The 13,018-nt window shown below is 33.7% G+C and overlaps 1 protein-coding gene across 1 annotated transcript; it reads left to right on the forward strand.

Annotated features, from left to right (window-relative positions):
* The first annotated feature begins 11,209 nt into the window (after positions 1-11,209).
* Positions 11,210-11,944, forward strand: LOC126886076 (uncharacterized). The gene has a single exon (XM_050652920.1). It carries the CDS (start codon positions 11,210-11,212, stop codon positions 11,942-11,944), a length of 735 nt encoding a protein of 244 aa, XP_050508877.1.
* Positions 11,945-13,018: the final 1,074 nt, after the last annotated feature.

The following is a 13,018-nucleotide window of genomic DNA, read 5'->3' on the forward strand; positions in this document are numbered from 1 at the left end:
TTGATAAACCTCATGCAGTACAGAAAACATGGCATCTGTGGTACATTTATTATTTAAAAAGCCGAACTGATTTTGTGATAAAATATTGTTATCAACGAGAAAGGACATAAGTCGGGCTTTTATGAGTCTCTCAATAATTTTGGAGAGTACCGGTAGTAATGCAATAGGTCTATAATTGCAGGCATTTGATTTTTCACCACCCTTATGAAGAGGAATAATGATGGCTGTCTTTAGGCACTCTGGAAATTTACCTTTCTCAAAAGAATCATTAATTAGAGAGATAAGGACTCCCAACACACTGTCTGGGAGATTTGAGAAAATTTTTATGGATAGTCCATCGGTACTACAGGAGGATTTGCTTTTGATATTATTGATTGTCTGAATCAGTTCAGATTTACCAACCGGTCTTATAAAGAATGAATTCGAGACCTTTCCTGAATTAGGGAGATAGGAAATGGGATCTTGTTGTGACACAATAGTTGATGTTATATTTTTACTCACATTAACAAAGTATTCATTTAGATTTTCTGGGTCTGGAAGGGAAAATGTTTGAGCTGTGTGAGTTTTATTACGAAGATCGTTTATTATGGACCAAGTTTCTTTTGTAACACTTTTAGAGCTTCTCAGACGATTTTGATAGTACAATTTTTTAGCTGATTTTATAAGTTTTAAATAGATTGCCCTATACTTGGTGATATATTCAGTAACAGAGACGTTGGTAGTAAATTTCTTGATGTACAGTAGTGAACGCATATTTTTGGCTGATATGCAGACACCTTTGGTAGTCCAGGGTTTGTGATGTTTTGGCTTAATTGTGATTAAAGGAAATGCTTTATTAAAGATACAGACAAGCTTATTCAAAAAGTCACTGAAATTATTATCGACGTTCATAGAAGGAAAGGGCCACTCAGAAGTTAAGCATAAATTTTGGAATTTACGAAAATTCCGAGCGGAAAAAATCCTGCCTAAACGTCGAGTTTTCGAAGAGTGCTTGCTAAAGATGTTAAACTTCGTATAAACCGCTTCATGATCAGATAGTCCCGCATTAACAGTTGTAGCGCAGACATCACCGGGTGAGAAGTCTGAGACAATATAATCAATTATGGTAGATGAAGTTTTTGTAATCCTTGTAGGAGAATCAATGTGCATTGTTAGACCATACGATTCAAATATGTTGACTAGGGATATTTGTGTAGCACAAGCAGCAGCATAATTAATGTTAAAGTCCCCGCATAAAATTTTTCTGCTTTTATGGGGCAGGTCATCTAACAAATTAAGCAGGTTCTGAAAAAATAGTTCCACGGAAGAGTCAGGTGATCTATAAATGCAAATAATATAAAGATTAAAGTTCTTACTGTAAACTAAGGAAAACTCAAAGAATGCTTCGCTTAATAGAAAATCATATTTTGTTACCAGAGAAAAATCATTATTTGTAGAAAGAATCAGGGTACCTCCATGCGCTGAACTTTGACGATCGTACCCAGCAATAGTGGAATATTTTTCTACAAAAAGAGGCTCGTTGACTTCAAGCCAGTGCTCAGTAACCGCAACTATCGGAGGAAACCCTAATTCCTATAGTTGCTATATGGAGTTGTTTGTTGTTCTTCTTTTTCAATGTAGACTTGCCTCCCCCAGAATCCTCGAGACAGGCCGTTATTTCGGTGTGGGACTGTGGAATAAACTTCCTACCCACCTGGGGTATCTTTCGTATATCTGTTGAAACCGATATTTCTGATTTGTGAAGGTTTTGGCCATAACCCACCACGCTGGCCAGACGGATTGGTGGGTAGGATGGGATATTAGGGAAGGAATTTGGGGTTTGGATAGGATAATACTGAGGTTGGGGCCTGGTTACTTCTAAATAGGAAATGGAGGAAAAAACCAGGAGCTCGCGTGGGCAGGGGCGCTAAATCCCTGAAGTAAGTCTGCTCTCTATCGGGAGAGGTACCTACCCGCTACCACTGAATTGGTTATAAGGAGGAAGATATCGAAAAATAAGAAGAAGAAGAAGAAGAAAAACAGAACAAGAAACTAATTTGTTAAACGACGTTCTACACCTTCGTTGCGGGGTATGCCTCTCAGAGGAAAGGGGGGAAACATATGCAAGCGAAAGTTGGTAACAATGCATTTATAGCAGAATACTCAAATCATATGTTTCAGTATTAAATATTTTATAAAAACAAATTATAATAAATTACGGACATTACGGAATAAATTACGGAATTAATTATAATAAATAAATTCAAAATAAATGGTACGGTAAACAATCCCCATTTTTTAATATGTTATTCCTTACAAAAAAACCTTTAATTTAAGCACAAATAATTAAAAATCGTAAATTTGGGCCAAAAGTTATTAACTTTTTAAAAATTCGCATAAGAGCCCATGTTAAAACTTAACTTTGACCCTTAATAGTAATTAAACGGCACGGTAAAACAATTTTTTAAAACATCAAGTCTTAGTTTTTTGAAGTAAACTATAACATACTAAAATTTCATGCAAATCCTTAATTCTTTGCCGAAGGTGTAGAACGTCGTTAAAAAAAGATTGAACTGCCACAATTTGTACGCACTCTTTGCTATCTACATATACAGAGTCGGTATTTTCTTATCGATGGTATGGGTATTTAATAAGAGCAACAAAGAGACATGCATTTATTATACATTTAAAACGGGTTAGAAGATATTGGGCGGCCGAAGTAGCCGAAGATTGGGCGTTGTAGGTATGGCTTTGTCAGACAGCGTTGCCGAATTTGGAAATTATCAAAAGAAAACATTAAAGTAGAAAAAATAATATAGTTAACTTTTTGTAAACAGATAGATATAATAAACAAATTATTTAAAAATAACAAAATATTGTTTTCACCCATTTTAAAAAAATGTGAAAACGTTGAATTATAATTCAACGTTTATTTTTTTACTTATATTTTTCTTTTAAATAATTTGTTTAGTAGATGTACTTATTTGTTCACAAAAAATAATATAGGTACAGTAATGAGTGCGCTATTAAGAACCGGCAAAATAACGCAAAAGATGGAAAGCATAATACGTTGTGTAATAAAAAGAGATGAAACTAATAGAGACGTAAAATTATCTATAGGAACCTATAAATTTACATAACATTACATAGTTTCGCACCATTAGACATATCTGAGGAGTATAAGAAATCTAACCGTGACAGCAGAATTTTATAAAATTCTAAATGTTTTCTGTCACAGACGTCTAAAGGAGGAAAACTATGTAGGTACCTGATGTAATGTAAACTTATAGGTTCCTATCGATAATTTTACACATCTACTAGTTTCATCTCTTTTTATTGCACAACGTATTAAGTTTTCCATCTTTTGCGTTATTTAACCGGTTATTAGCGCGCTCATCACTGTATTATTTTTTTTCTACTTTCATGGATAATTAGATACGCATGTCTGTCTCTCTCAGAGACTTTGTAAACACAACTTTTCCGTCATTAGATAAGACAGGACAAATGAGCTGTCGAATGAAAGTTCATTACCCAACGATCTTATTAAGGTGAGAAATTTGACCTTGCACTTCCAGTTTTAGAGTTGAAACTTGAAGTACTATTTTAAAGTTGCCCAATAAATATTATAAACGACTTATTATTGGACGCGCTTTAGCAAGACGAAAACCATTATATTTTTCCGGCTTTGTGCAAGTCTGTCCGTCCGTCTGTCTATCGAATATAACTCCTACTTTATTAAAACACTCAACTCCGGTAGCAAGATAATATAGCAGGAGACCTGAAAGCTACGGGCGTGGAGAACTGGACAAATATTGTCTAAGATAGAGAAGAGTGAAGGCATGCTGTCGAGTGGGCTAAAACCCACGAAGGGTTGTAACGCCACGTAGTACGTAGTAAGTATGAGGTGTCGAATTAAGGATGGTATTAAAGCTGAGAAATTGGACTTCACACTTCCGGTTGCAGAGTTGAAACTGGAAGTAGTGTTTTAAAGCCGCCGAAATAGTACAAGCGACATATTATTCGATGCGCTTTAGCAATACGAAGACAAGGTATCAAATTAGATCTTATAACCCAAAGATGGTATCAGTTGCAACCGGAAGTACTGTTTTAAAATCACCGAAATAGTACAATACATTTGTTGTCGTCTTGCTAAAGCGTGTTAAATAATACATTGCTTGTATTAATTCGGCGTCATTAAAACCGTACTCCCGGTTGTAACTCTATAAACGGAAGTCCGAGGTCAAATTTCTTACTTCTAATGCCATCTTTGGGTTATAAGCTCTTATTCGACACATCATTTGTCATTCTATTTTTTTGTCGGGCGGACTGGACTGACTTGACTAATACCGGAAGCATCTTGCTACGGCGCGTCGAATAATATGTCGCTTGTGCTATTTCGGAGACTTTAAAGTAGTACTTGTGCGATCAAGTTTCTCACTTTAATAACATCCTTGGGTTAAGAGCTTTCACTCTTACACCTCATTCTTGTCCTTCTGTCTGATCTTATGACGGAAAAGTTGTGTTTACAAAGCCTCTGGGACAGAAAAACTTGCATAATTAATTAATTAAAGTAGAAAACATATTATATTAATGTTGGTTAACAAATAGTGTAGGTATTAACCAAATTATTTAAAAGAAAAAACTAATAAAAAAATAAACGTTGAAATATAATTCAACGTTTTCACATTTCTTAAAATTGGCGAAAACAATATTTTTTTTACTTAAGTTTTTTTTCTTTTAAATAATTTGTTTATTATATCTGTTTACAAAAAGTTAAATATATTATTTTTTCTATTTTAATATTTTCTTTTGATAATTTCCAACTTTGGCAACACTGTCTGACAAAGCCATTACCTACGACCCGAAATTTTTTGGTGACCCTTCCCAGTTCCGCCACGTTCGACCGTCCCACATCTTCTAACCCGTTTTAAATGTATAATAAATACATGTCTCTTTGTTGCTCTTATTAAATTCGCATACCATCGATAAGAAAATACCGACTCTGTATATCTAAATTAAGGAAACATCAGACAAAAATATCAAAATTTAAGTAAAGCAACAGTTATTTGGAGCAGTATATATGTTTGAAGTAACTAATGAACGTCGGTGCATTTATCATTTATAAAATTTCAATTAAACAGAACCGCGTTTAGGACATTTATTTACATTTTGAGTGTTTACTTCTACAACATACCGTCTACGAGCATAATATTCATCATGTTTATGTAATATTGATGGCCTTGAGGATACTGCTAATGGCGAAATCACGTGGGAGACTTACTGAATATATAACTAAAGCATTTGCATAAAGTTTCTGGGAAAAACCAGATAGTTCAGGTTATTAATGGAATTCCCAATCTGATGCTATATGCAAAAGTTAAAATTATTCAAATTTTGGGACAAGAAGCGAATATTTAGACATGGGAATTAGAGGGGATGCTTATAGAAGCTTTATCTCTAGGCTTGAGCTTTAAACAAATACAAAATGGTAGAATAAACAATGAAAATTACTTTTAAAAATACAAATGCTTATAACTTATTTTATTTAATGAGTTATATTTAAAATTATCCCTTTTTTAAAAAAAATCTTATTTTTATAACGCTGGGACCAGCTTCTGAAAATAAATCTACTGAGTTACATATTTTATACTGAGAGAGACTAATAAGTTTCGAAACCGGCAGAGGTGCTTGCAGCACTCTCTGATTGAAGTAGTTTCGTGTTGCAACGAAATTGAAAATGGTTATTCATTTTTGATTCACATGGAGGATTCACATTTTTTGACTGCAGTACGAAATGAACCATTCTCGTTGGAACTTTGCCGCGCTGAGCAGATGGGACGTGAATTATAAATTGTAAAATTACCTCATCTTCCTTAGTCGCAGCATCCGTTATGGCTTGCAAATTTAGAAGCCTCGGAGGTGTAACCAGAGAAAGTTCCCATTATTTTCATTCTGGTAGGGTGTAGAGCAACATTTTAATGTTGTTTTGTATGCTATTAGATTAAAAACTTTGTCTTTTGCCAGCAGTTGCCGCTAGGGCATCCATGTCATTTCGTTCATTGCAATTCGTAAGTGCAGGCCGAGGTTTGTCCTGGTTGGATCAGAGATAGGCATATGTGCCTACTGGTGAGAGACTAATAAGTTTCGAAACCGGTAGAGGTGCTTGCAGCACTCTCTGATTGGACTAGAATATGATGCGGCTTTAGTTTTGTGTTGCAACGAAATTTAAAATTGTTATTCATTTTTGATTTACATGTTTACTCTGATTGGAGTACGAAGGGAAACATTATCATTGGAACTTTACTGCGCAGAGCAGATGGGACGTGAATTATAAATTGTAAAATTCCCTCATCTTTCTTAGTCTCAGCATCCGTTATGGCTTGCAAATTTTAGAATCCTCGGAGGTGTAACCAGAGAAGGTTCTTATTGTTCTCAATCTGGTATTATGTAGAGCAACAGTTTTAAAGTTGTTTTGTATGCTATTAGATTGAAAACTTAGTCTTATTCTTCTATTTTATATTTGTTCTAAAATACAATCTGCTACATCACAGTAACACTAAGCATTTTTGTTAAACCAACATGTATAAGAAGAGTTTTAGTCCAATGACTATCAACTCCTAGTGGGTTTATAATAACTAAACTAAGTATAGACACTCATTTTCTAAATGGTACGTCAAGAGGAGTTCTAATCTTCAGTCTAGTTAGTGGTGTGAAGTTATTCAATAAATTCACTGGTAATTCGTTGGGTGCTTTCCCAGTCGTTTGAAATATTTATCACTGCATTTAAAGATCATTTGCTTCACTGTCTCGATCTTCAAGTCCCTGTAAATATCTGAGTTTGCAATGAACCACGGTGCATTTGTGATGCCACGAAGAATCTACGTCCATCAAGTTAGCAGAACAAAGTCAGCAGAACACAGTTATTATTATACCATAATTAAGTGTAAGTAAAATGCAAATTTAATGTTCCAAGAAAAAATTTATTGCCCTTTTTTTAAGTTATCACATGTTCTGTTAACTCAATAATCAAGCTAGCAGAACAGTAGTTCAAAAATTGATGAATCATTTATAATTGAATGCCAAAGTACTATCTGAATTAAATGCAAATTTAATGTTCCAAGAAAAAAATTATTGCTCTTTTTTTAAAACGATATCGCATGTTCTGTTACTAAAATCTACTATATTTTCTACCCGATTTTAAAATCTACTAGATTTTAAATTTTTCCACTAAATCACAAGAAATTCTACTAGATCTAGTAGAAAATCTACTAAATTGGCAACCCCTAAATTGCCACCGGAAAGCGAAAAAGATAACGCACAACTCGAAAGAACCTATAGATTTCTAAATTCGTTTCTGGTGAAGCTACGCAGTTGGAACAAGCAGATAATTATATTATAATTATTGTGTCACCGGAAAGCGAAAAAGGTAACGCACAACTTTGAAGACCCTATAGTTTTCTAACTTCGTTTCTGGTGAAGCAACGGAGTTGGAACAAGCAGATATATTGTAATTGTGTCACCGGAAAGTGAAAAAGGTAACGCACAACTTGGAAGACCCTATAGTTTTCTAACTTCGTTTCTGGTGAAGCAACGGAGTTGGAACAAGCAGATATATTGTAATTGTGTCACCGGAAAGCGAAAAAGGTAACGCACAACTTGGAAGACCCTATAGTTTTCTAACATCGCTTCTGGTGAAGCAACGGAGTTGAAATAAGCAGATATACATATTATAATTGTGTCACTGTGAAGAAAAATTACAAAAGACCTTTTTGTTTAGAATGATCCAAAAAATCTGATAAAATAATATCTGCCCGAGTGGAATTTTTTTTAATTTATTAAAAAAATGATAGTTAGAAGAAGATTAGATCGGGCAACCCTTGTTTCTTGTAACTGTTAACATGCTAAATTACATCTCCAATAATTTTTATCCATTAAACAGATCGGTGCAAATCGACGTTATATCGGATCCACTACTATAAACAATATTCTAAAATGTACCGGGTGTCCCAATAAGAATGGCTCTCGGCCATATCTCAGGAACCGTTTATAGTAAAGCTTTGAAATAAAAAATTTTATAACAAAAGTTGCCTCAGGAAAAGCCTGGAAATTATTTTCATAATTGTGGGACCACCGCTAGAGGGCGTAATTGAATATCAAAAATTAAAAAATCTAAATTTTACAAAATTTTCCTAATGAAGGGGCACTGGAAATCCGATCGTCGTATTCTTCATAAAACTCTACGCATATTTGATTTGACAAGTTTAGGTCTACCTTTGGAAATAAGAGGTGGGGGTAAGTGGGAACCTTGTTATGAAAAACTGGCTGTGAGTCCGGTTCTGCTTAATAAAATTTTGCAAACTTGGTCTTGTTGAAGACAGATCTTTTTCGTCAATGTAAAAGTTATGATTTCGAACCAACTTACTGAGTAATATGCCAGCTAGAAGGCGTTATTTAATTTTTTTCAGAAATCTAGTGTTCCTTGGAAAATATTAAATACAAACATGCATTTTTAATACCATATTACAAAATTAGACAAAATTAGCAACAGAATAGCGAAAACCGCATGTTAATACCTTTTTCTATCTCGAGATATCTTACAAAACGTGTAAATTTAAGAACATAACTGTTATATACTGTCACCGGTAAACGAAATAATTCATTAAAAGTAGTGTGCTATGGAATCAACAAAGAAACATTTTCCGGCTGTCAACGTATATTAGGTCTTTTCAACGCTTCTCATTTGTTTCGAGCCTCGTTCATATCTCGTATATTAATATTATACACGGATTATACGGCATATGACAGAGGCTCGAAACAAATGAGAAGCGTTGAAAAGCCCTATTACAAAGAAATAAAAACAACTATTTAGTGATGACATAAACGTTCAAATTTTTGCCCATCATTTTCGTTGCAAACATTTACTCTTTCAAGAGTAGATTGAACAGCAGTCTCAATTTCTGCTCTCGATATGCTTTGAATGGTGTTTAGTATTCTCTGGATAATGTATTCTAGAGTAGTATATGATGGGCAACAATTTGAATATTTAGGTCGTCACTAAGTAGTTCTTTTTGTTCTGTGTTATATTTAATTTTAATAGTATTGTTTCTCTTTAATTGTTGTTTTAATTAATTATGTTTTTATACGTTGACATCTGGAAAATGTTATTTTGTTTTTTTCCACAGCACACTACTTTTCATTAACTTAGTTTACCGGTGATAGTAACAGTTATGTATAAAATTTACACGTTTCTCGAGATATCTTGAGATAGACAAAAGGTATCGACATGCCGTTTTCGCTATTCTATTGCTAATTTAATCTAAATTTATAAAGTATGATTAAAAATGCATACTTGTATTTAATATTTTCCAAAGAAAACTAGATTTCTGAAAAAAATTAAATAACGCCTCCCAGCTGGCTTATTACTTATTAGGATGGTTCAAAATTATCACGCTTACATTGAAGAAAAAGATCTGTCTTCAACAAGACCCAGTTTTCAAAATTTTATTTAGCAGAACCGGACTTACAGCCATTTTTTCATAACAAGGTTCCCACTCACCCCCACCTCTTATTTGCAAAGGTAGAGTTAAACTTGTTAAATCAAATATGCGCAGAATTTGATGAAGAATACAATAATCGGATTTCCAGTGCCCCTTCATTAGGAAAATTTTGTAAAATTTAGATTTTTTTATTTTTGATATTTAATTACGCCCTCTAGCGGTGGACCCACAATTATGAAAATAATTTCCAGGCTTTTCCTGAGGCAACTTTTGTTATAAAATTTTTTATTTTAAAGCTCTACTATAAACCGTTCCTGAGATATGGCCGAGAGCCATTCTTATTGGGACACCCGGTACAGGTAGATCCAAATTGATTTTAGGTTTATCTCGTTAACCACTCTAAAAACGTAGCAACATATTTTTTACACCTTAATGCGTTTTTTTCTGGATGTTTTTTCGAATCTGAAATAAAAAAACTCCGAGTTTCATAGTCTCTGCCCAACTCTCAGTTTCAATGCTGAATCCAAATCCGTCATCAGCTTTTCTATATTTGGAACTTGGAAAAAGTGAATATATTATTATGTTGATGGTTTCATCTAAGGGAACGTTTGTAAACAGACTTTCAACGCCGAAACTTACCATAATTCCATCTTTGTGTCTGTCTTGGTTGGTAATTTCCTTCGCAAATGAAAATGTATCTTTTACTGTGAATTCGTTTTCAGTCAGTATTTGAAGATATGGGACAAGATATTTAGCTAACAGATAGTTTGGAGTATTGATGGAGCTGAGAATCGGTCTTAGAGGGCCACCAGTTTTGTGCACTTTTGGGACTCCGTATAAACGTCCAAGTTGTGAACCAGTGGGAGCAGTTTCTTTGAATATCTTGGAAGAGCAATTTTTAAGTTTTTTTCCGGGAATTGTCTTCAAATGATAACATTAATGAAACACGCAAACAAGACATGGCGTGTTTGAAATTATTGACCTAACCCAATGATTGTCAATGTCATTTTTACGTTTTCATTAATTATTGTTTGTTCCTTTAAAATTATTTTAAAGCATCCGCTCAAGAAACGTATTATTCTGACGATGATTAAAATAATAATTGAAGCGTCACCATGAATTTTAATTTAGTTTTGGGTTTTATCTTTAAGTTTATTATTTTTGTCAAGTTTAATGGTGTGTCCTTATCTACATACATTACCCAAACCTATGGACGCGAACTATTAGAAAAATCTAGGAAGATTGAAAAGGCTATTTTCAAACATCGACGAAGTGAACTCGACATTAAATTCCTCGTCACTTGCTTGGATAAAAATGTGGTACCGATATTTTTAAATTTTAAAGTGGCAAATAAATTTTTTCAAAACTCTGGAACCTGAAGATCTACTCAACGTGACCTGATAAGACAAGAAATCGACCGACACCATCGACGTTCCAAACATTTCCAAAAAGAAGCCCAAGAACAAAACGTCATATTTAAAAGTTCAATATCTTTTCTTGATTATCTTTGGATTTCATCCTGTTGGAACAGTTCCATAAAGAAACTGCTCACAAAAACATCTTTAATACACAGTAAAAAACTAAGAAAATTATTAGGATCATTCACTGGACAGTCATCTTTATCCGCTGAAGAAGTAATTTTTAACTTTTCCACATATGTACTTAATGAAACTGAGAAACGTGTTTTATCCAAAGGCTTAAATTATGCTTTAGCTCCCCAAAGAATGAACAAAATGAACTTCGCAGTACCGATGGAGTATACAGCACGCCACCTCCACAATTATGCCAATCAACACCCAAATACCTGTTTACAACCTAACTGTGGAATAACGCTAGATGGCATAACAGCCCGCCTTAAAGATATAGCACTGAATTATTTAAACTATTTTAAGCCCCCACAGTCAAACCTCACTAAAGAAGAATTTAATGCCTTACGTAATTTACAAAAAAATAAAAACATTATCATTATCCGACCAGATAAAGGCAACGGAATAGTCATTTTAGATCGCTTAAATTACGTAGAAAAATTAAACAACATTCTATCGGATAACACAAAATTTATTAACATACCATTTAATAACCTATTTAAATTAATGTTATCATTTGAAGACAATTCCCGGAAAAAACTTAAAAATTGCTCTTCCAAGATATTCAAAGAAACTGCTCCCACTGGTTCACAACTTAGACGTTTATACGGAGTCCCAAAAGTGCACAAAACTGGTGGCCCTCTAAGACCGATTCTCAGCTCCATGAATACTCCAAACTATCTGTTAGCTAAATATCTTGTCCCACATCTTCAAATACTGACTGAAAACGAATTCACAGTAGAAGATACATTTTCATTTGTGAAGGAAATTACCAACCAAGACAGACAAAAAGATGGAATTATGGTAAGTTTCGACGTTGAAAGTCTGTTTACAAATGTTCCCTTAGATGAAACCATCAACATAATTTTCTATATTTGTTAGGTTAGGTTGTTTCTGCACTAATTCCGAACGCACAATGAACCAGACATAACTAAAATACATGTTTTTAGTGGAGCCTTTATAGGGACGTGGTACTAATTTTTCTTTATAATCAAATAAAAAATCGTCACGACATGTGAAATAGATGGAAGAATCAATTTCATTTACTTATAAAACAAAACTATATATTTATTTCTACTAATCGCTTGTTTATATCGTATTTGTATGGAATCTTTCATAATTTGTTTTATTAGAATATTACATTAACTTTGAATTATGACAGCGGCTGTACGAGGTTGCCGCTTTTTGTCGTTTCAAACACTGATGAACTTTTTCACAATGTGAAATGGTAGAGAAATCCATACCATACCGCCTACCTACTTTACCAATTTTATTAATTGCTTTTTTTAGCCAAATCAGATCTTGAACTGTGTTTTGACAATATTACTTATTAAGTATGAGTCATAGTTTCTTGTATACATGCATTTAATTTTATCAACATCACATAAATTGCTACGTAAAGAAATTAGCTATCTTCTTTTCTCATTACGGTTTTAATCGCATTAATCCACTGTAGGACCGGCGTAACTAATGCAACTCTAATTATTTAGCTGAATAATTCGACCATTAGGGCTCTCAAACGAATGTTTTTTCATCAAGATAAGCAAATCAAAACTAGCGTAATGCATAAAATAGATGGTTGTTGTTGCACCGCGTCCTAAAATTTATTTGTAATGATCCTTATTATCAAAAGAGAGCTGTTACCACTTCATCTACAAAAAATAGTGTGTACGTGTACAACCTCCCCATTACTTCTATTTCTTTCATCATTTCTCATACTATTTTTCTGAAAACCGTCTAATACGTTGTTCCCACACATTGTACGTCCCATATTGTTGGAGCGTATAAATGTGGTCTATGTGGGACCGTCCTGCAGTAAAATCTGCCTCATCTTGTCTTATTTGGTTTAAGTCATACATGTCGTCATACTAATTTAGTTTATGTAGTTTTCGCATGTCTTCCTATTTCGTAAAAGTTATAATTTTCGTAAAAAATTTGTACATTAATTTGTTTATA

The sequence above is a fragment of the Diabrotica virgifera genome, chromosome 6 (assembly GCF_917563875.1).
Source record: "Diabrotica virgifera virgifera chromosome 6, PGI_DIABVI_V3a".
Lineage (NCBI taxonomy): Eukaryota > Metazoa > Arthropoda > Insecta > Coleoptera > Chrysomelidae > Diabrotica > Diabrotica virgifera.